This window comes from Nannobrachium achirus (genome assembly GCF_963921795.1).
Source record: "Nannobrachium achirus genome assembly, chromosome: 19".
Lineage (NCBI taxonomy): Eukaryota > Metazoa > Chordata > Actinopteri > Myctophiformes > Myctophidae > Nannobrachium > Nannobrachium achirus.
The window spans coordinates 52,516,276-52,542,518 of NC_137826.1; the positions used below are offsets into that span (position 1 = coordinate 52,516,276).

Consider the following 26,243-nt stretch of genomic DNA (forward strand, 5'->3'; position numbering starts at 1 on the left):
AGTGCAAAGAAAAACACTTTAGTTGTACAAAGTTACACGGGATACCAGGTCAACATAAACCTAGGCTAGCATCTGTCCAAACAACATGCTATCCAAATAGCTTTAACATTCAATCCTTCACGTGATCGGTAAACATTAGATTTTTTATTTTTATTTGAACTAAAACCAAACCAAATGAAGTGCAGTTCAGTTCTTAATAAAACTCATTGTTTAAAAAATACTCTCGAAAAACATTCTCCATTTTTTTCACCTAGTAATGACATTCAATCCTTCAAATGTTAACAACATTGGATCCTTTTTTTTCCTGTCATATCAAACGAAAACGAGTGCAGACTTTCATTGTTAAAACGTGTTCCCATTTTTTTTCACCTAGTATTAATGTTTCAAGCGATATACCACATTAATATTCAACTTTATTCAGCGTGTGTTTTCTCTCCCTGTCGAGGCTTTCCGACAGGCAGCCGGCCCGCAGCCGCCCAGGGCGATGTTTTGATTAGTGTTGCAGTGTGTGGAGAGCTGCAGCGGACCACAGAGCCTGCTCTACAAGCTGTCCACTGCAATTACCGTCCGCTAAGCCCCAGTTAACCCATTCAGAACGGGTACACTATATTGTGTATCATTATTTTATGCTTTAACTATTGTAAAAAAAATAGCAAATATATACAAGATCTACAAGCTGCGAGCTTGTAGATCTGCTATTTTTGAAAAATCGTGAAAATTCGAATTCGAAAGTGTCTTTTGAATCCTAAGATTTTTGGAAAAAACCTAGGTTTCTATGTCAGCAATCTGGCCAGCCATCGTCAAAGAAAAGGTCCTTTTCACTTCAACTGGAGCTCAGTTAGTCTGTTCTTGAAGAGACTACTATGTCAGTGGTGCTCAAACCTTTTCATGTGAAGGACCCCCAAAATGATATTTATTTGGCCACGGACCCCCATTTCAAAATATCTAGTTCCAGGGACCACCCAGAAGCAAAATTTGAGTTACAAACGTTCGCTTTGAAAATACATATATTCATATAAGATTTGCACACATTTTCACGACTTTTTCAAAAATAGCAGATCTACAAGCTCGCAGCGCGGCACTCAGTGCCGCGCTGTGAGCTTGTATATCTGCAATTTTTCACTGGTTAAAGCATTCAATAATTCTAGGCCTAAATGGGTTAAAAAAAAAAAAAAGACTGAGAATATAGCAGATCTACAAGCTGGTGGCGTGGAGTGAATGCAACGGGCGATGAGCTTGTAGATCTGCTGTTTTCGCGAGCGCGAGATTGTCGTACGACGGAGTGTAGCTTGCAGCTTTACGCGGACAAATTCCTCTGTCTGTTAAATCAGGTTTTTTGGCTATTTTGAGGAGCTACTTTTCCCTTTCGGCTTCCTCCACGTTTGGACGAATGTAAGGATTATACTGTAGAAGGTTCTAAAATGCAGTGTCATTGTTGTTCATGATTTTGAAATGCACTATAGCGTTAAAGGGGTACCTTGCCAAAAAGTTGATTTATTAAGTTGCATAGTCATCATGGTTGTGGCTGTTTAAATCAGTGATTCTCAACCTTTTCAGGCCGTGACCCCCAAAATAATCATATTTGAACAGGGGACCCCACTGCCTGACGAGCACTTACAGTTGAGGCATTACATTTTGTACAACAACACGGTTCTAATGTGAAAATAGCAGATCTACATGTTCACAACGCCTCTGCGTTGTGAGCATATAGTTCGGCTATTTTCACAATTTCTGCCTCTAATATTTGACAATTTGGCCAGTGTTTAATTTGTCATTTTAGGTATTAAAAAGTCCTTTAGAAACATGCATAAACCCTCTATACGCTTAAACCTTATGTTGGTTTGTTTACTGTTGAGTGAGAAAACAATGTTGCACATCAAGTTAATCCTCTGGGGACCCCCCCAAAATAATTTGGGGACCCCCTTGGGGGTCCTGACACACCGGTTGAGAAGCACTGATTTAAATAAGCAATGTTATACTCAATGTTTAAGACAGAGATTAGCAGTGTTAAGTGTACAGTGTAAAGCTACACACTCCACACATGTAAGCCTACGTAAGGCCAGGACTTTATTTAATAAAATGACAAGCCTACTGCAAAGCCAAAACCCTGGAAGACAACGAAGCGCTCATAAGCCAATAGGAACTGATATGAAAGCACGTAATAAATCAGGGCTATGACAAATCACCGAGTCAAACAGAGCTCATGGAGATGGCAAATGTCCCAACCAACCGCTCCGCCATTTTGTCTTTCCTCCCACAGAGCCTCATTGGGTCTGATATGCAGGCCCCCTTAACCCATTTAGGCCTAGAATTATTAAATGCCTTAACCAGTGAAAAATAGCAGATATACAAGCTCACAGCGCGGCACCGAGTGCCGCGCTGCGAGCTTGTAGATCTGCTATTTTTGAAAAAAGTCGTGAAAATGTGTGCAAATCTTTGAATATATGTATTTTCAAAGTGAATGTTTGTAACTCACATTTTGCTTCTGGGTGGTCCCTGGAACTAGATATTTTGAGATGGGGGTCCGTGGGCAAATAAATATCATTTTGGGGGTCCTTCACATGAAAAGGTTTGAGAACCACTGACATTGTAGTCTCTCAAGAACAGACTAACTGAGCTCCATTTAAGCGAAAAGGACCTTTTCTTTGACGATGGCTGGCCAGATTGCTGACATAGAAACACAGGTTTTTCAAAAAAAAAACTTCGAAGGATTCAAAAGACACTTATAGAATCGGTTCAAAATTCTAATTTAGTGCCGCGCTCTGAGCTTGTATAGCTGCTATTTTTCAATAGTTAAAGCATAAAATAATGATACACAATAATGTGTACCCGTTCTGAATGGGTTTAATAACACACTATTACATAACCACCACATTGAGCCCACTGTCTCCCCTCTGGCATGCTGGGAGATTCATACACTGAGGCTGAACTAATACTAGTGACGTTGAATTAAAACCGCAAAACTATAGCTAGTGATATTAAAATGATATCAATGATACTGTACTAGTGACACTACTATTGATACTGGGCAAATCGTCGTTGTCCGATGAAAATATGTCCAAAACCGTTCGTTTTGCATTTATCAGGATTTACGGTAAACAGCAGATCTACAAGCACACAATGCCTCACGGTGCGAGGCATTGTGTGCTTGTAGATCGGCTGTTTTCACTACTTTTGTGCGACGGCTTTGTATGATGAAGCAGGGCTTTACTTTGCGAAATAACGTACACATTTGAAACTTGGAGATACGAGGTTTCCACCCGACAACGACGAAATGTGTGTAGCGATTGCGACCGAAGGTTGCAGTTTAGTATGTGAAATGGTTCATCCTGACTCCATCTGTCTGGACGCGTACACTTTTTTACAGTCTATGGGTTTGTGCTCTGACATCGCTGTGATGTCATGGAGGGAGTTATGGAGTTATGGAGTTCCCTGATGTCATCAATATTAACTAACAGGACTTCATATGGGAATGCCCATATATGGAGGCCACATCGGCCACATACCACACTAACAGAATCCATATATGGCCAAGACAGCCCATATCTTCGTGGCTGGTTCTACAGACAGGGATCTCCATGTATGGGCATAAAAGGGTTTGTCAGATGGCATGTCAGATGTCAGACGTAATAGGACTTTCACATAACGAATAACTGAGTAAGCATGTTTGGGCTCTCACAGCATATCTCCATATACAGTACATGGATCTCCATATATGGGTACCAGGGGTCTCCATATGTGGGTAACTGGTCCGATATACATCACTGGCCAGATGGCCAAGACATAGCGCAACCTCGCCCTTTAGGGCGATGTCGCTTGTCGCCCTGAGGCGTCTTACTAGTGCTAAACTATTGATACTGAACTACAATTTACAATGTTTTAAGCAGACGGTCTTTATCCAGGGTGACTTCTAATAAGCAAGGAAACATTGCAACAGTGTATGACCTCAGTAAGCTAGGGTCATAGGTCCAAGAACCTTGCATCAGTCTAAACAATATACTATCAAAACAATAATCTGTACAACCTAGCATCATTCTAAATAACATGCTATCTCCATTACTTTTTACGGAATCTAGTGATGCAGAACTAATACTTGTACAGAATAACAGCTAATCATATAACTGCGAATAGAATGTGTATCTTTGGAAAGGTGACAAGTTACCTTCACAGTGCTGTCTGGGAAGCCAGCTTCTGTAGAATAAAGTCTGTGTATATTGTCTCAGTAGACTAGACGTGTAGATATGAAAAGAATGCATAAATGCCGTCTAGTTAATGCATTTCACACACTGTGTTGTTAAATTAGGCCAGCTGTAATGTTGTCCAGACTGTCTTTCATTGGATGGTGTGATGGTTTGGTCGCGTTTGGAGCGTGGGGCGAGTTACATTTCTAGCACTGTGCATGAAAAAAAACCAGCAAGCACGGTCAGGGCCTGGACCAATCAGTGACATCTCGATTGGGGACAGATCACAGCCCATATGGGGATGATCTTGACGTCATTACCAGGACGTCATATGGACTTTTTGTTTGACAAGATTTATGTTGGTTGAAATCAGGTGATATTCTAGGCCAGATCAATATCATAACTAGTTAGATATGTCCCAGAATATAACCTTATATGCTCATATTTCAACTAACATTACAAACAATAACAATAATCCTGTCAAACCAAAAAGTCCATATGACGTCCTGGTAATGACGTTAAGATCATCCCCATATGGGCTGTGATCTGGAGCCAATCGAGACGTCACTGATTGGTCCAGGTCCTGAAGGTGCTGGGAAACTAAGTATGACTGCAGTGATTTTTTTCTTTCTTTTTTTTTTCTTTCTTTCTTTCTTTCCTTTTTTTTTTTTGTTTGTAAAAAGGACTGAATACACTACAATTCCCCCTTACCACTTTAACCCTGGCATCTATCTCTTTTTTTTTTTTTAGTAGGTGTAAGATGTAGGTGTGTAAATCTATCACATCTGTTACTTGATTAGGTCAGTCTTCTGCAACCTGCCATGTTTTTAATCTGCTGTTAATTTTGTTTTAAATATATACAGTATAATCTGTTTAATAGTTTTATAAAGGTTTTTACACATAGTTACACAATTGGCAACATCAGAAATCAATGGTTCACAGTTACCACACAAAACACAATCTCACCCCCCGCCCCCCACCCTTACACATGCATTCTTACACATGCATTCACATACATACGTACATACAAAACGTTTGTTTTTTGTTCAAAATTTTGCGGGTGCAGCTTATATTCAGTTGCGACTTATAGTCCAGCAATTACGGTACGTACGTTAGGGTGCATCAAAATTCAATGCAAAAATAAATCATCTCATTCCATCTAGAACTTTGTTCCACTGTCAATACAAATGATTTTAGCAAAGTTTGGGGGAAATTCATTTATAGTTAGAGGTGCAACGCAGCATGTCAAAAAAAAAAAGTGACATTTCGGCTGCTTTCAGAGCTTTCATTTCTTGATAACATGACATGACAATTACTCAAAAATACAACAAATAGTTTGTGAGAAGGTGTTTTTGACAAGAGAAAGCATGTTTAATCAAGAAGAAACATTTACATTTTCATTGAAAGTCACTGAAAAAGTATTGAAAATATTTAAATATGGTCCTAGTTAAGTGACATTTCGGCTGCTTTTAGAACTCTCATTTTTTGATAACATGACATGGCAATTTCTCAAAAATACAACAAATAGTTTGTGAGGAGGTGTTTCTGCCAAGAGAAAAGGTGTTTAATCAAGAAGAAACATTTACATTTTCATTGAAAGTCACTGAAAAATATTTAAATATTGTCCTAGTCATTCACTGTGTTCAGCTTGCACTTATAGGAGCGAATATTGGGCTGTTCACGGCGGTCATGCTCAACTGATGGCAGCACATTCTGAAGGTGTTGCTCACTTGGCTGCTGCCACAAAGTCTGATGTGAGTTTGACCCCTCACTCGGCACAGTCATTCACAACATTGATGGCACGCACATTCACCACACCTGCCTGGAATGATGCACTGGTACCCCAATCCTCTACATTGAGTGGAAGAAATGCTGTATCGATTTGCAACTGGTGCATACCAAACCAGCAGTCTGGGTTGGCTAACCTGGTGGCCGGTGAGAGGACTGGAAACTTTGGCTTACCGAAACGAGTGCCAAAGTGCTACTGTGGGGCTCGCATGGGGAGGTTATTTGTGCTCCAATGCTGCTGATCAGCTGGCATCTTGGTGCTGAGGAGTGCCAGGGGCAGCATCTAGTGGTGCTTCCTGCGCTTTCATGGCTGATGTTGCAATGCCCTCGTCAACAGACGTACTCAGTTGTTTGAGGTAATTCCGTGCGGCATCTACTGCTGTTACAGGTCAGCCACCATGTTGCGTAGATGTGCGTAATGAAGTTGGCAAATGCCAGAATCTTTGGCACCTGCTGCCGTTTGGTGATGGTGCCATGGGGATGCAAGATGTGCTGTTCCATCAAAGCCAGATAGAGAGTGTAGAGGAGCTTGCCCATCCAGCGCGCCTTGTGCACAGTCCAGGCCGTTGGAAGTTTACTGGAGTCTACATCATCTGCACCCAGAGAAGACACAGCTGCACAAAGTCATGGTAGAACTCACCTCGTCTGTAGTCTATCACTGCTGCAGCACACATGGTGAATTCAGCACTTAACTTGCCCAGGAACAATGGGCCACTGTAGTTGTGCAGCAGCAAGCTCCAGTTGTCCTTTAGACACTTAAACAACCTCTGGTGAGGGTGAGGTCAGTGAAGATGTGGCTGAGGAGCACCTCACCAATGTGATGCCAGCTCCCGGACAAGAGCAGTGGTCTACCAAGTGAGAGCTGGATGGCAATGCAGGCTGCTGTGAGATTGCCTGTGTTTGATGAAGTGGTGTCGAATACCATATTGACAACCTGGTCGGCACAGCACCAGCCCTGTAGTAGTTTGCATGTCAGCCAGGTGATCATCTCTCCGCACGCCTTGTCTTTCCCCTTTGTGGATGGGGCACACTAGATGCTGCACCTGGCACTCCTCAGCACCAGCTAATCAGCAGCATGCACTTGCGGATGCCATCTTGGAGCACAAACCAGTTAACCTCCCCATGCGAGCCCCACAGTAGCACTTTGGCACTGGTTTCGGTAAGCCAAAGTTTCCAGTCCCCTCACCGGCCACCTGGTTAGCCGACCTTGCCAACCCAGACTGCTGGTTTGGTATGCACCAGTTGCAAATCGATACAGCATTTCTTCCACTCAATGTAGAGGATTGGGGTACCAGTGCATCATTCCAGGCAGGTGTGGTGAATGTGCGTGCCATCAATGTTGTGAATGACTGTGCCGAGCGAGGGGTCAAACTCACATCATACTTTGTGGCAGCAGCCAAGTGAGCAACACCTTCAGAATGTGCTGCATTTAGTTGAGCATGACCGCCGTGAACAGCCCAATCTTCGCTCCTACAAGCGCAAGCTGAACACAGTGAATGACTAGGACAATATTTCAATATTTTTAAACATTTTTCAATGAAAATGTAAATGTTTCTTCTTGATTAAACACCTTGTCTCTTGGCAGAAACACCTCCTCACAAACTATTTGTTGTATTTTTTTTCGAAATTGCCATGTCATGTTATCAAGAAATGAGTTCTAAAAGCAGCCGAAATTTCACTTAACTAGGACAATATTTCAATATTTTCAAAAAAAATTCAGTGACTTTTAATGAAAATTCAAATGTTTCTTCTTGATTAAACACCTTTTCTCTTGTCAGAAACACCTTCTCACAAACTATTTGTTGTATTTTGGAGAAATTGCCATGTCATGTTATCAAGAAATGAAAGCTCTAAAAGTAGCCGAAATATCACTTTTCCCTAAATTTGACATGCTGCGTTGCACCTCTAACTATGAATTAATTTTGCCCAAACGTTGCTAAAATCATTTGTATAGACAGTGGAACAAAGTTCTAGATGGAATGAAATGAAATTTTGACCTTAAATATTTTGCATTGAAATTTGATGCACCCTAACGTACGTACATACATACATAAAAGAAAAAAGAATACAGACATGCAAACAAAGGCTATATTGTTGATATGTTTTTCTTTTGTTCGTTATGGTGGCTACTAGATTACGATAATAATAATAATATTAATCAACATATTGAATGCGGAAGGTTGAGCATCTTACCTCTTTAATAGAATTAATCTACTGTATGCGTCAAGAGGGTCACAAATCTTGCTATTGTGGAGTTAGAGTGTGTGTGTGTGTGTGTGTGTGTGTGTGTGTGTGTGTGTGTGTGTGTGTGTGTGTGTGTGTGTGTGTGTGTGTGTGTGTGTGTGTGTGTGTGTGTGTGTGTGTGTGTGTGTGTGTGTGTGTGTGTGTGTGTGTGTGTGTGCGAGAGCGTGTGCATGTGCGCCATTACATTTTACCAATTCCAATTCTGCATAATTTCAAGTAGTGTTTTATCACTATATAGATTATACACTACAGATTATACACTATGCAGATAACTGTACAGTTATCTATGATGACTTTAGTGGGGGAAATATGTTTTAATGCATTTCTGCCTTTGCTACTCGTTGTGCTTACTGGTGCCATATCTTCATAATTAAGTATGTCCTCTGTGTGCTTGTATTGTGTGAGCATGATCAATAGAGAGATGCGTTGTGCAATATAAGGTTATACATATATATATATACAGTGCTAACACAGGCGGTTACCCTCCCGTACGCTAGTGTATATTACAGAGTAAATGTGCCAGAGCGTCGGTCCCATCAGAATTCCCTCGGCATCCCTCAAGAGGCTGGATTGAGCCGTCCCGCTCGCCTTTGTCAGCTAGTCTTTGTTGAGCCGCGCCGCTTTAAACCAAAAGCCTACAAACCACTGTTTGGTCAAGACGAGTTTGCACAGATTAAAGCCGGGGGCCTCGGCATAAGCTGATTTGGCAATGATTAGTCTCTTTGCATTATAATGGTTCCCCAATCCCCTCCTCTCCTCGCTCACTTTCAACAGTCTTGAAGTGGGTCGTAGATGCTAGGGTACTTCTTTTAGCTTAGAGCTTAATTTAATAGTGTACTCCATCGCGGGAGGGCAGGGAAAAAGAGCAGATCTACAAGCTCTCCAGGCATCACAAAGGGACGCCTTGACAGCTTGTAGATCTGCAAACGACACCATCGCACTACGGCGAATAAATGTGGCTTAAGTCATGGAGTTTGTGTGAGTTTGCGTTGCGCATGTGGACTTTTCAATAAGACCCAGAAGAAAGGCTACCAGGCACATCAGTTTGTTTGTCATGCTCGTGGCATATAGGCCTATTGAAACCTACTTTATTGGTTTCATTTTCTATTTTATTCTTTGCACATGAGGAGGGGGAAATATAGAATCAACAGACAGCAAAACGTAAAATAATTATCGTCAGGGAGTGGAAAAGAAACCCAACTAGGCTTATAATTGTATCAATCAACAGCGAGAAACTATAACATTAGAGAAAAAACTACACAAAACCATGAGTGGAAAAAAATCAAACAGGCTTAGAGATGTGTGGTATGAATTGATCATGCACGTGTTCCACAACTGAGCTCCTTGGTTATGGAACATGCAATACAGTTGAAAACCGACTTTAGGAGAATAAAAGAAAGGGAGATGAAGTTTATTGCCATGTCTAGCACTACAGTATACTGTTCATACACTGTATGGAACTTGAGCATTAAATCCACACTCGGTAGGTTTCATGACTTATCGTGAGCTCTCCAGTATTGTTATTCATGGGACGGCAGCAAAGCGTTAATCTGCCTTTACTCTCCTCCCCAGGCTGGCGATGCATGTACCTGAAGATACAGGCCTGATCGCCATCGCTGCTCGACAGAGTCAAGGCCGAGGTAAACAACCTAAATATACCACCAGTACACATCCAAATATGCCACCATTACACATCCAAATATACCACCAGTACACATCCAAATATACCACCAGTACACATCCAAATATACCACCAGTACACATCTAATTATACCACCAGTACACATCTAAATATACCACCAGTACACATCTAAATATACCACCAGTACACATCCAAATATGCCACCATTACACATCCAAATATACCACCAGTACACATCCAAATATACCACCAGTACACATCCAAATATACCACCAGTACACATCTAATTATACCACCAGTACACATCTAAATATACCACCAGTACACATCCAAATATACCACCAGTACACATCCAAATATACCACCAGTACACATCCAAATATACCACCAGTACACATCCAAATATACCACCAGTACACATCCAAATATACCACCAGTACACATCCAAATATACCACCAGTACACATCCAAATACACCACCAGTACACATCTAAATATACCACCAGTACACATCTAAATATACCACCAGTACACATCCAAATATACCACCAGTACACATCCAAATATACCACCTGTACACATCTAAATATACCACCAGTACACATCTAAATATACCACCAGTACACATCTAATTATACCACCAGTACACATCCAAATATACCACCAGTACACATCTAAATATACCACCAGTACACATCTAATTATACCACCAGTACACATCCAAATATACCACCAGTACACATCTAAATATACCACCAGTACACATCCAAATATACCACCAGTACACATCTAAATATACCACCAGTACACATCTAAATATACCACCAGTACACATCTAAATATACCACCAGTAAACATCTAATTATACCACCAGTACACATCTAAATATACCACCAGTACACATCTAAATATACCACCAGTACACATCTAATTATACCACCAGTACACATCCAAATATACCACCAGTACACATCCAAATATACCACCAGTACACATCTAAATATACCACCAGTACACATCCAAATATACCACCAGTACACATCTAATTATACCACCAGTACACATCTAAATATACCACCAGTACACATCTAAATATACCACCAGTACACATCTAATTATACCACCAGTACACATCCAAATATACTAACAGTACACATCCAAATATACCACCAGTACACATCCAAATATACCACCAGTACACATCCAAATATACTAACAGTACACATCCAAATATACCACCAGTACACATCCAAATATACTAACAGTACACATCCAAATATACCACCAGTACACATCCAAATATACCACCAGTACACATCCAAATATACTAACAGTACACATCCAAATATACCACCAGTACACATCCAAATATACTAACAGTACACATCCAAATATACCACCAGTACACATCCAAATATACCACCAGTACACATCCAAATATACTAACAGTACACATCCAAATATACCACCAGTACACATCCAAATATACTAACAGTACACATCCAAATATACTAACAGTACACATCCAAATATACCACCAGTACACATCCAAATATACTAACAGTACACATCCAAATATACCACCAGTACACATCCAAATATACTAACAGTACACATCCAAATATACCACCAGTACACATCCAAATATACCACCTGTACACATCTAAATATACCACCAGTACACATCTAAATATACCACCAGTACACATCTAATTATACCACCAGTACACATCCAAATATACCACCAGTACACATCTAAATATACCACCAGTACACATCTAATTATACCACCAGTACACATCCAAATATACCACCAGTACACATCTAAATATACCACCAGTACACATCCAAATATACCACCAGTACACATCTAAATATACCACCAGTACACATCTAAATATACCACCAGTACACATCTAAATATACCACCAGTAAACATCTAATTATACCACCAGTACACATCTAAATATACCACCAGTACACATCTAAATATACCACCAGTACACATCTAATTATACCACCAGTACACATCCAAATATACCACCAGTACACATCCAAATATACCACCAGTACACATCTAAATATACCACCAGTACACATCCAAATATACCACCAGTACACATCTAATTATACCACCAGTACACATCTAAATATACCACCAGTACACATCTAAATATACCACCAGTACACATCTAATTATACCACCAGTACACATCCAAATATACTAACAGTACACATCCAAATATACCACCAGTACACATCCAAATATACCACCAGTACACATCCAAATATACTAACAGTACACATCCAAATATACCACCAGTACACATCCAAATATACTAACAGTACACATCCAAATATACCACCAGTACACATCCAAATATACCACCAGTACACATCCAAATATACTAACAGTACACATCCAAATATACCACCAGTACACATCCAAATATACTAACAGTACACATCCAAATATACCACCAGTACACATCCAAATATACCACCAGTACACATCCAAATATACTAACAGTACACATCCAAATATACCACCAGTACACATCCAAATATACTAACAGTACACATCCAAATATACTAACAGTACACATCCAAATATACCACCAGTACACATCCAAATATACTAACAGTACACATCCAAATATACCACCAGTACACATCCAAATATACTAACAGTACACATCCAAATATACCACCAGTACACATCCAAATATACTAACAGTACACATCCAAATATACCACCAGTACACATCCAAATATACTAACAGTAGACATCCAAATATACCACCAGTACACATCCAAATATACTAACAGTACACATCCAAATATACCACCAGTACACATCCAAATATACTAACAGTACACATCCAAATATACCACCAGTACACATCCAAATATACTAACAGTACACATCCAAATATACCACCAGTACACATCCAAATATACTAACAGTACACATCCAAATATACCACCAGTACACATCCAAATATACTAACAGTACACATCCAAATATACCACCAGTACACATCCAAATATACTAACAGTACACATCCAAATATACTAACAGTACACATCCAAATATACCACCAGTACACATCCAAATATACTAACAGTACACATCCAAATATACCACCAGTACACATCCAAATATACCACCAGTACACATCCAAATATACCAACAGTACACATCCAAATATACCACCAGTACACATCCAAATATACCACAGTACACATCCAAATATGCCACCAGTACACATCCAAATATACCACCAGTACACATCCAAATATGCCACCAGTACACATCCAAATATACTAACAGTACACATCCAAATATACCACCAGTACACATCCAAATATACTAACAGTACACATCCAAATATACCACCAGTACACATCCAAATATACTAACAGTACACATCCAAATATACCACCAGTACACATCCAAATATACTAACAGTACACATCCAAATATACCACCAGTACACATCCAAATATACTAACAGTACACATCCAAATATACCACCAATACACATCCAAATATACTAACAGTACACATCCAAATATACCACCAGTACACATCCAAATATACTAACAGTACACATCCAAATATACCACCAGTACACATCCAAATATACTAACAGTACACGTCCAAATATACCACCAGTACACATCCAAATATACTAACAGTACACATCCAAATATACCACCAGTACACATCCAAATATACTAACAGTACACATCCAAATATACCACCAGTACACATCCAAATATACTAACAGTACACATCCAAATATACCACCAGTACACATCCAAATATACTAACAGTACACATCCAAATATACCACCAGTACACATCCAAATATACTAACAGTACACATCCAAATATACCACCAGTACACATCCAAATATACTAACAGTACACATCCAAATATACCACCAGTACACATCCAAATATACTAACAGTACACATCCAAATATACTAACAGTACACATCCAAATATACCACCAGTACACATCCAAATATACTAACAGTACACATCCAAATATACCACCAGTACACATCCAAATATACCACCAGTACACATCCAAATATACCACCAGTACACATCCAAATATACTAACAGTACACATCCAAATATACCACCAGTACACATCCAAATATGCCACCAGTACACATCCAAATATACTAACAGTACACATCCAAATATACCACCAGTACACATCCAAATATACCACCAGTACACATCCAAATATACTAACAGTACACATCCAAATATACCACCAGTACACATCCAAATATACCACCAGTACACATCCAAATATACCACCAGTACACATCCAAATATACTAACAGTACACATCCAAATATACCACCAGTACACATCCAAATATACTAACAGTACACATCCAAATATACTGTGGTGGCAGAAATGTTTACTGTAGATCGCCAAATATACGCTTGGGCCTCCATTCAAACTCATCACAGTGCACATGCTAATTCAACTCACAGCTTACCGTACTTCACTTTGCCAGCGAACCTATATTTCTGTAACTGTTTGAATGTTGCCCTTATCTTTAGAAGACCATGTCCTTATAAGACCATGTTAGAATAGCATCTCTGTTAGAATGGAGTATAAGAACTGTCTGTCTGAGAATTAGCGGGGCTGTTAAGGAGAACAATACTTCAGTTCTGGAAAGAAGCACCACAATTTTACAGAGTGTACCTCTTGGGTCATTCTTTAGAAAAATCACATTAGACACTTAATTTTCAAAATGTCCGCCAGTTTTAAAGATGGCCGCCTTTTCGGATATGTTTTACAGTACGCCAGCCAGTTAATATCGAATTTTCATAATATTAGAGTTGTTTTGTAGGTTTTAAAACATCCTGAGTTCATTTATTACACTTTTAAAGCAGCCAGAATAACATTTCTGACTTTTGGTTGGGGTCTTTCCTCACCTGGGACCCCCCAGACAGACCCCTGAGCCTATTTCAGTAATCGCTCTGCTCCTGCACCAGAACAATGTTAAATTAGATCTGAAATATGCTCTGAAATAAAAAATGACTTGTAGCAAATAACAGAGGTCTTCCACGGGGGGTCCGGGACCCCTGGGGGGGTCCTCAGAGCTATTACAGGGGGCCTGCCAAATCTCGATGAGATCTTTTTTTTTTCTTTTTTTTTTTACATTTGAAACTTTGAATGTTTTTATGTATCCTGGTTTTATGTATTGTACTTTGATGGTTTATTAGTATTCTCAGTATTATTTATAATGTTTTTTGTGTTAAAACAGTTATGGTTGACAGCTGTTACTGCATGGATTGCAATAATGAAGGTATTGCAACTTTTCACTTTGGGTGCAGAACAACATTTCCATTTATTGCACTGCACTCACACTGACAACACACACACACACACACACACACACACACACACACACACACACACACACACACACACACACACACACACACACACACACATTTTAACCATTTATTTATGTCCACACAAAGGAGATGCATACAAGGACACAAATAGTATAGGTGCAGTAGAGTAACATTTACAAAATCATGGCATTATGTCTTCATGATACAATAGCAAGGCACTTGGTACTCTACGGGTATAAGTAACAGCGTCTCCGCCATATGTGGCGGCTGCCGATTATAGCGGAGACGGAACAATACTTTGCCAGCCTTTTTGCCTCTTTTTTAGGCACTCCAAGTTGTTGAAACCCTCTAACAACCAGCCTGTGGGTATGTCCTAGGCTGCCAAATATGAAAACAAATAGTCTGCACCTGTACCCCAGCTCTGAGATCGTATTTAGGAGAGGTTGGTATTTAATGACCTTGGTCATGAAAGCTTCCTCTAGGCTAGGGTCAAAGGTGCAGGCCATCTCCAATACAGACACTTCCCTGGACTCTTCATCAACCACAACAACATCTGGTGTATTAGCTGTCAAAGATGCAAACATTTCCAAGTTATCACAGAGATGAAACATGGATGGAATGACACGGGAATGTTTGTACACACACACACACACACACACACACACACACACACACACACACACACACACACACACACACACACACCTCTTTGTTATTGTCACCCCAAAACCCTCACCTTATCCTCTTATAGAGCCCATGGTTAATTACGCCCAAAGAGATTCACTACACTACAGTAATTTCAGACATGCAGGATATATTCGTCTTCATCATCATCATCATCTTCAATGTCCAACCTAATAGTGTTGACACAGTCTCCACCATAGCATAGAGTGAAAGGCAGGTTATTTGAGCAGCTGCACCGTCCCTTACAACCTGCTTTGCAGACACATTTGATGGGCTCAAGTACTGCCTTTGGAGCAGGGAGAGCAAGAAAACTGAAACCTGGAATATACCCTCCACTCTCTGAATTCCATCTATTTTCTTCGATTGGTGGAAGCACAGGGAAATTTGTCAGGTATGATTTATCCTGCATTGTGACGGAGTTGGCACGGAGGTAATGTGGTAGCAGTGCAGCACGAGTTGGAGGTAGCATCTCACCCTCCAAGTTATTTGACAGAAATAGTTCCCATCTGAGTAATCCCAGGGTTGTTGGACCTTTTGAACTGTAAACATGGCATGCAAAATGTTCGGACTGCAATGTTGATGGAAGCTCACAATTTATAAGCTCAGGAGGAATGGCCAATGACCTTGCCAAGGTCCTTGAAGCGGTTAGTGGCTTGGTCATCATCATCATCATCATCATCATCAAGTAGGCATTGACCCATGTCTTTTTGGTGATTCCAACAAATGTTCTTCCCCAGTCAACACCTGAAAAACGCAAAGGAACCCTTGACATTTGTAACATCAACTTGAACTCACTCGAATATATCAATTTCCTTTTTTTGTACCGGAGGCAAGGACTTGATAAGGAATCGGGGTATCAGCCTCTTCATGTGTTTGCACTTCCTCAAAATCATGTCCCTTGATGAAGGTATCGTATTATGATGCCTACTTCGTCATACCTGACAAATTGCCCTGAGCTTCCATCAATTGAAAAAATAGATGGAATTCAGAGAGTGGAGGGTATGTTCCAGTCAGGTTTCTTGCCATCCCTGCTGCAAAGGCAAAGCTCATCAAATGTGTTTGCAAAGCAGGTTACAAGGGACGGTGCAGCTGCTCAAACAATAACCTGCCTTGCACTCTCCTCCCTGCAAATGATATAGTGGAAACTGTCAACATTATTAGGGAGGACATGTATAGTAGTGAATTTCTTTGGGTACAATTGACCGTGAGCTCTTTAAGAGGATAGGGTGCGGGTTTTGGGGTGACGATAACAAAGAGGTGTGTGTGTTGTGTTGTCAGTGTTAGTGCAATGCAATAAATGGACATGTTAGACTGTGCGCCCAAAGTGAGAAGTTGCAATACCTTAATTCTTGCAATACCTGTGAACCTGTCTGTCTAACACACACATGTTATAAATAATACTGAGAATACTAATAAAAACAGTTTCAAATGTAAAAATATATATACATATAAAAAAAAGGAACTTCCCCATCAAGATTCGGCAGGCCTCCTGTAGTAACTCTGAGGACCCCCTAGGGGTCCGGGACCCCTGTGGAAGACCCCTGGGTATTTGCTACTACTCATTTTTGCTTTCAGAGCCCAGTTACAACAACTTTAATGCTTCAGTTATGATCTAATTTAACATTGCTCTGGAGCAGGAGCAAAGCGACTACTCAGATAAGCTCAGGGGTCTGTTTGGGGGGTCCCAGGTGAGGAAAGACCCCAACCAAAAGTCAGAAAAGTTATTCTGGCTGCTTTAAAAGAGTAATAAATGAACTCACGATGTTTTAAAACCTACAAAACAACTCTAATATTATGAAAATCGGACATTAACTGGCTGGCGTACTGTTCAGAGGCAGCCATCTTGGAAACATGGCAGCCATTTTGATTTTTCAGTGTCTAACGTGTTTTATCATAGGAACAACCCCTAAGGAGTACTTGTGAAAAGTTTTAGGTTTCTTTCCACTTGTGAAGTATTTTAGTGCAAAAATGCATTTACCTGCCCCGCTAAATGGGGCAGGGGAGGCTTGTGCCCTGAGCGGGCTGACAGGAGAGTCCTCTGGCCTGTTATCCACAGGGGCGTCACAAGGGGTAGGAAAGTGGGACTGAGTTACTGGGGCCCAAGGTGGAGGGGCCCTAATAACTTTATCTATTGAAAAATAGCAGATATACAAGCTCACAGCGCGGCACCGAGTGCCGCGCTGTGAGCTTGTAGATCTGCTATTTTTGAAAAGTTGTGAAAATGTGTGAAAATCTTTGAATATATGTATTTTTTAAGCGAACATTTCTAACTCAAATTTTGCTTCTGGGGGTCCCTGGACCTAAATATTTTGAGATTGGGGTCCGTGGCCAAATACATATCATCTTGGGGGTCCTTGACATAGGTTTCTTGCACACATTTTCACGATTTTTCAAAAATAGCAGATATACAAGCTCACAGCGCGGCACTCGGTGCCGCGCTGTGAGCTTGTATATCTGCTATTTTTCAATAGTTAACATTCATGGGGGGCCCGCAGTGAATCCTTGTACCCAGGGCCCAGAATTTGGTGTGACGCCCCTCGTTATCCATATGCATCCATCTTCACTGGGGGGGGGAACAGTTCCAACAGTGTTCCCTCTCCTGAGCAACATCATCCACTTCCCCCTTTGGGGATGATCCCCAGGCGTTCCCAGGCCAGTGTGGAGATGTAATCCCTCCATCTGGCCTTTAGGTCCCAGTGGGACGTGCATAGAAGACCTCCCTAGGGAGATGCTCGGGAGGCATCCGTACTAGATGCCCGAAACACCTAATATATAAGCTGACTTCTTTCCAAGCGTAGGAGCAGCGGTTCTACTCCAAGTCTCTCTTGGGTGACTGAACTCTGAGGCCACCAGTCTCGGCTGTCTGAAAACACTCATTTCGGCCTCTTGTGTCATTTTTTTCAGGGTTTTCTGGTTGGGTCGGTTGTCTTTGCACGATTCTAACTCAGTTTAACAATATTAAACAAAGATTGCAGATTGCTTCTGCACGCTGTAACAGCAACCACGTAGGTTGCTCACACTCACTGCCAGACGGGGTCGCAGGGGAGAGGGCGGGGGGCCGCTTCAGCTCTGTACCGCTTCTGCACAGTGAGCAGGGCACCTGTGATAAAAATGATACAACATTGGCACGCAAATTGAGGACGCATCAGGCATGCATGCAGTGATTATTTAGGCGCAGCAAATACATATTAGTTATTATGATGATGATCAGCTTGGCTTTTTTGGGGTTCTTTTTTTTGGTGCCTGAAGCACAGTGTGCGCTGTGCGTCACCTTATTCTTTCAGTCATGACCCCACACTTCATGACCATAGTTGAGAGTCGGAACAAAGATTGCTCGGTAGACAGAGAGCTTTGCCTTCTGGCTCCGCGCGATTCAATAACTGCAATACCGCTCCCGCTGCTGAGCTGTTAGTATACACTTAACATATCGTTAGTATTCAGTAGGTTAATGTTTAGTATGGTTTCTCATCAGGTCGTGGAGGGAACGCCTGGCTGAGTCCTGTGGGCAGCGTCTCCTTCACTCTTAACGTCCGGGTGGATCTGAGGTCCAGGCTGGGACAGAGTATACCATTCCTCCAACACCTGGCTGCACTGGCCGTGGTAGAGGCAGTACGCACCTTACCTGGATACCAGGTGGGATACTATTACTACTGCTACTGCTACTATTACTACTACTACTGCTACTACTACTACTACTACTACTACTACTACTACTACTACTACTACTACAGTAGAGGCAGTATGCACCTTACCTGGATACCAGGTGGGATACTACTACTAATACTGCTAGTACTACAGTAGAGGCATTACCTTACCTGGATACCAGGTGGGATATACTGTATTACTATTATTAAAGTTGTACCATGTAACTTTTTTTATAAAACAAATCTTAAAATTGTCCTAACTGTTAAATCGCTAAAGTTTTAGAACACCCACTCCGTTATTTTCAGCTTCTGAAGCCTTCTCTTTATATGTTTTCTATGATCCTGGCCGTGGACCGGATTTCGCGCCAAAATGACGTAATCTGCATCATCTGTATACGTTGTGTATACGTTGCCCAATCACATCGCCGATCATGCACACATGGTACACTACCGGCCAATCACAGCTTATCTGCTCTGGTCTCCAGGAAGCGCCTCCGCTTGGCTACAGTGTTTACCATGGTGAAGGATTTTAACCTCTTAATCCACAAATCCTGGCCAGAAAATTACGTTCTACCATGCGTTCTACCCCTCCACGGATTACTATCGGTCGCGGTGGTTTGCGGCGCCGCTCCGGTGGTCCGCGGCGGTGGTCCGCGACGACTCCGGCCGAAAAACGGCCGAAAAAAGCAATACCGCTACTGACCACTAGTTGAACTTACACAGTATAGCTTTAACTCCTATGTTCTGTTTGGGTCATTTTGACCCGTTTTACATTTTCATTTGAAAGACAAAGGTATAAGTTCTATACGTACAAGTGTTTTTACTTATAGCTGAATTTCATCTATAAGTAAAAACACCTAGCTCTTTCAGTGTCTGATGTGATATAACAAAGCATAAATGCCAACATTTACCATATATAGCATATGAATTGTTTGGAATTGAGACAAAGTAAATGTATGATGATGATTTGTTAAGTTAAAATTTATATTAGTGTTGTTTTTTAAACCAAATATCCCCCGGGTCAGAATGACCCTCGAACAGAACCAAGGTGTAGTGAATCTGAATAGAACTTAAGGGTTAACACTACTACTACTACTTCTACTACCAATTAGACGCCTAAGGGCGAAAAGCGACCTCGCCCACACTGGTTAAACTGACACATTATATCCATATATGGGCATTCCCAGATATGGGCTTAATATTGATGGACACAAATTCTATTAGTGTGGTTCAGATGGGAATCAGATGTAGATCTTTGAGGTGATGTCACAACAATGTGATGTCACAATGTCAAGAAACAGGTCAGCAGCTATTGTATGGACATTCCCAGATATGGACTTAAGATTGATGGGCATAAAAGGGATTCTATTAGGGTGGTTGCCCTAACAGGGCATCATCTGGGAATCACATGTAGAGGTCAGCTCCATATATGGAGATCTAGGTGATGATCCAGTCGTCTCCATGTATGGATATCCAGGGTTTGATCTTTGATGAGGTGATGTCACAGCGGCGTGATGTCACAATGTCAACAGTTGAGGCATTTCAGAAGGAAGGACATATTGACAAGATATGCCGTTTTTTTAATAGTTAACTGCGACCTACGGTCGCAACTACTACTACTACTACTACTGCTGCTGCTGCTGCGATACCAGTGTTGATTTTGTCGACTAAAACTATGATGAAAAATGTTTGTCGACTGTGTTTTTTTTTCACTGACGAAAACTAAATAAAAGCAAAATAAAAACTAAGCTGTGGTGACTAAAACTAAGACTAAATATATTGACAATTTCGTCAACAAAATAAAAACTAGACTAAAACGTTAGGGAGGGACTAGTGGAGAAGATAGTAATTTTATGTTTGGTTGCTCTCAGGTGTTGCGTGCTGAAAATAGCCGATCTACAAGCCGATCTACAACGCGTCGTGCTGCGACACGTTGTGAGCTTGTAGATCAGCTATTTTCAGCACACAACCAAGTGTCAAATCATTACGATGCCATCAAGGCCTGCCAAAATACATTTCAGTTGACTAAATCAACTGTAGATTTAGTCGCCTAAAATCTTATGATATTTAGTCGACTAAAATTAGACTGAAACTAATACTTTTCAGGTGACTAAATTATGACTAAAACTAAATGAGATTTTATTCAAAAGACTATGACTAAAACTAAATCAAAATGTTGCTGTCAAAAACAACACTGTGCAGCGCTCAGGTCTGCACTCCGCAGACCGAGCAGAGCGCACGTCGCTGCCAGGACCATCCCATAATAACCCCGTCTGACAGAGTCTGTGTGGTAGTTTGCTGTCTGGCGGTCTCCCTCGGTGTGAGTGTGCGTCAGTCCGTGCGCAGCTGTGTGTCAAAAGAACCACTGCTTGTCGTCAGGGCTGTCGCCATCGGGACGTTTCTAGTTGATGATTAATTGCCGCAAATGATGGTGATGTTTTTAATTGTGTCTTTGGCATTGAACATTGGAACATATAAATAGTCACATTTGTATTTGCCCTTTGGGCTGCGTAGAGCGAAATTGCGCAGGGCAGATATGACAAATCACGTAAATATACAAAGAAATGACTGAAACTGACCAGCACCAGTACCAATCAAAAATAAATGTACTTTGGCCAAAACAGGCCATACAGTATATTTAATTAATGTATTTATACAAACGTTGCATCACTATTTTTTTAAAACTTGTTTAAAACATTTATTTATTTATTTTTAGCTGTGGGCGCTGGGAGCGTGTTCTCTCCTACGCAACACTCACACCCTAGGTGGGGTTGGCAAAAGGGCCTTTCTGTGTGGAGTTTGCATGTTCTCCCCGTGTCTCCTAGGGTAGACACCCTCACAAAAACATGCAGTAATCCTGGTCACTATACTGCCTCCCCCTGGCCAGCCGGGGCGCCTGATGGAGGGGAAAGGAACTGGTTGGAATAACGTGTTCCTTCCACACGCTAAGTCCAACTGGGGAAGCTCCCCCCTTTCAGGTGATAAGAAGCGGCGTGCTCACTCCTCATGCACTGAAGGTCAGCATGAGCTCAGTTCGGGGCCCTCCCCAGGTTGGCAGAGGGAGAGCAGAGCCCATCAGGATTACAGCTTAGGGCTTTTTAGGCAATTGACACTGGGTGAAAAAATGGGTTACAAAATCGTGAGATAAAAATTTCTTCAGGACCCATTTGATCGCTGCACCATTACCATGGCAACCGGCAACCGGAAGCAGCCATCTGTCTGAGCCATTGGATGGTTCCATTCACTCACTGTTTATACAACACAAGAGCTAGTTCTTGAACAGATGGTCGGTTTTTCAATCTTTCTTTTTTTTTTTTTTTTTTAAGCTGTGTAAACACGCACGATTCATTGTTTGGAGTCCGATCGTGCACACGGATATTCTCGCGACCACGTTAAAAGGTCTCGTTACTGTCGGTACTCGCACCAAATTAGTTAAAAAAAAGAAAGAAGAAACGTGGGAAAGAATTTCAACAGATTCATTAATGTAGGAAAAGCAAATGGGATTTTTACTCGAGTCTTGACCCCTAAACATCGTTCCGTGTCCCATAAATTGGTCCCGACCCACTATTTGGGAAACAGTGCTGTAGCGCATAGAACCTTTAGTACGGATGGTGGAGGGATCGAACCCTGCCCGGGGTGGCCGTCAGCAAAGGGCCCGCGGTCGCAGCGGGTTAACAGCGCCATGACCAGATGGTAGGGATGGAAATCAGAAATCGGCCAATATAAAAAATCGGCAGGTATGATATCAAACCGGCCGAATCGGTGACCGACAGGTCACTGCAATACCGGTTTTATGCCAATTGTGTCTATGGCACTGCACAGCATGATGCTCTGGTCCTGTGACTAAAGTAAACATTAGCAAGTAGCAGCCAGTCTACTTAGTGGCAGCCTACAGAATACAGATGGTGCTGGTTACCTTTGCAATGTAAGGACATATTCCATAATCCTGTGTCAATGTCGTCTCCAAAAAGAAGGGGGGAAAAAAGCATTTGTCACCTGCTTTCCTCCTGCCTAGTCCAGACGGTCATATTAGACTGGATATTGTCTGTGATTTTGGATATTGTACTATTATGATTGATTTGGCATTAGTGTTCTTCTAGCTTATTGGTGCTCAAATTGAAGTATGTCTTGTAGGCCTACTTGGCCTGAAAAAAAGGTTATTGGAGCAACCCTTTTTTCTAGTTCTTAGCTAAAGAAATCGGTATCGGAAAAATCGGTTTAGGCAGGTCAGACCCTCATAAAACCGGTGGATCGGTATCGGCCATGGACCAATTTTGCAATCCGTCCATCTCTACCAGATGGCTTTTCAGATCTGAGCCAAGTCTCCTGAGGAAGCCCGTCTGAAGGCTGTCCTGGACGGGGAGTCTTCAGACGTAAAACAACCATGATCAGGGGCGTCACAAGGGGGGGACTGAGTTACTCTAGGGCCCAAGGTGGAGGGGCCTTAATTATGTTATACTTTAGCTTGTAGATCTGCTATTTTTTTTTAAGTCAAATCTTTGAATATATATATTTTTTAAGCGAACATTTGTAACTCAAATTTTGCTTCTGGGGGGTCCCTGGAACGAAATATTTTGAGATTGGGGTCCGTGGCCAAATACATATCATCTTGGGGGTCCTTCGCATTAAAACGTTTGAGCATAGAAACATAGGGTTTTCAAAAAACCTTAGAAGGATTTGAAATCTTCAAAGAGTTTTCCTCATGAATTTTCATGATTTTCCAAAAATAGCAGAACTACAAGATCGCAGCGCGGCACTCAGTGCCGCACTGTGAGCTTGTAAATCTGCTATTTTTTCAATAGTTAAAGCACAAAATGTGAGTGAATCCTTGTACCCAGGGCCCAGAATTTGGTGTGACACCCTGCCCTGATGATGATTATCACCACACACACACACACACACACACACACACACACACACACAAACAAACAAACAAACAAACACAGTTAGCATGTTTGGTGTGGTGGAGGGTCTCTGCTAGTAGTGCTGTGGTGCTGATAACCTCAGTCCTCCAACATAAATGATGTAAGGGTTCCACCAAAGCCATGCCAATAAATCTGCACAGAAGCCTCAAACGTCAGCATTGTGACAATTGAATTAATAGCAGGCTACAGTGACGGTACGCGGTCACCGCCTCCTCATAATTCATTTTCAATGGGAGACGGGCGGCGGCTATTTCGGCCGCGCTGAGAAGTTTAGAGGCGGCGAGGCGAGCGGGCAAAGTGTGTTTGTGTCTCACCGCGGCGCGGCCGCCACTGAGACCTAGTGGAAGTCCCTACGGCAACCGCTGCTCATCTGAAGAGCCCTTATGACCAGGGGCGTCAATTGGGTATGGAAGGGGTACAGCTGCCATACCCTGGGTCCAGGGGGGAAAATAAAAGTTACTTCTAAATATGAATCCATGAATGTCTCTTTGTCTATCTGTGCTGGTTATTATGTTGTTAAATTACAGTAAAATAACTACAAATGCAAAATGTAACAAACTAGAGGTTCGCGGCGCTACGCGCCGCTCACATCTACGCCCCTCGCCTCGTTGTTAACGTGAAAAGCTCATATGGCTAAAAAAAGTTTCTTGAAAAAAAAAAATGTTTTTGAAAAAAAAAAAGTTTTTTGGGGGGGGGGGAACTATTGTGGCGGAACTATTGTGCCGCAGCACGTTTCCGGTCGGACATATTTGACGGCCGGACGCACTTCCGGTGAAGAACTCCGTGAATTAAAAAGAGTAACGTTACGTTGCTGTAATGGGATGTACATACATGAAGATTATGTTAATGTGATCGGGACTCGTGCCTAAGTGATGGAATGTACTGGAATGTGGACAGTAGTGCTATTGACTATGCAAACATGAGTACATCATTTGTTTAGCTAACTGTTAGCCTGGTGTTGACTCTACGTCAGCACGTATGGCGCTGGTGTGACGTGAGGAAGTCGGCACGTGTGCCACGTGATCAGTCCTAGCCAATTGGACTGCTTTGGGTCGTCGATCGATAGAATGCACCGCTCTGTAGAATGCACCGCTCTGTCAGTTCTAGAATGTAATATAGGATGGTCACTTTAACAAGGTATTATAATTATATTCTCCACACTTGTATTCTCCTCATCTTGACAGAAAGGTATATTCCCAGGTTCCGCAGGTCAGCTGCACAGGTGCAATGCATTATTGTTAATTGTGGCACGTTTAGTAACATGCCAAGTTTAGTTGCACTTGAACAACCGTTCCAGGCTGCCATATCCAGCCCAAGAAACCGTAGAAACGGGGGGAAAAAATAAAATGTACTTCTTAAAATAAATGTTTCATGCCTGTTGCTAAGGTATGGCAACATGACTGGTGTCTTGCACGCGCGCCTTCGCCATACCTTAGCTTTTTCTGAACTGACGCCACTGCTTATGACTAAAACGAAATCAAAATTTGCTGTCAAAAACAAGGCCGATTCCCAGCTTAATGTACCTCTCCTTCTAGGACCTTGACCTGAGGTTGAAGTGGCCAAACGACATTTACTACAGCGACCTGATGAAGCTGGGGGGGGTGCTGGTGACCTCCACCGTCATGGGACCAACCTTCCACCTGCTGATTGGTGAGAATACCTGTGTGCAGTGCACACATAGACATCACGGGGGGCTTGAGCCTCTGACCCTTTTACCTGTCTGTAAAAAGTGCCCTC

The 26,243-nt window shown here is 41.7% G+C and overlaps 1 protein-coding gene across 1 annotated transcript in view; it reads left to right on the top strand.

Moving 5' to 3' along the window:
- hlcs (holocarboxylase synthetase (biotin-(proprionyl-CoA-carboxylase (ATP-hydrolysing)) ligase)) overlaps window positions 1-26,243 on the top strand; it is a 103,087-nt gene that overhangs the window by 67,671 nt on the left and 9,173 nt on the right. The window contains exons 11-13 of the mRNA XM_080748903.1: window positions 9,786-9,853; window positions 19,410-19,570; window positions 26,042-26,156. Coding sequence (XP_080605029.1) covers window positions 9,786-9,853; window positions 19,410-19,570; window positions 26,042-26,156 — 344 coding nt within the window. The remainder of the gene's footprint in view (window positions 1-9,785; window positions 9,854-19,409; window positions 19,571-26,041; window positions 26,157-26,243) is intronic.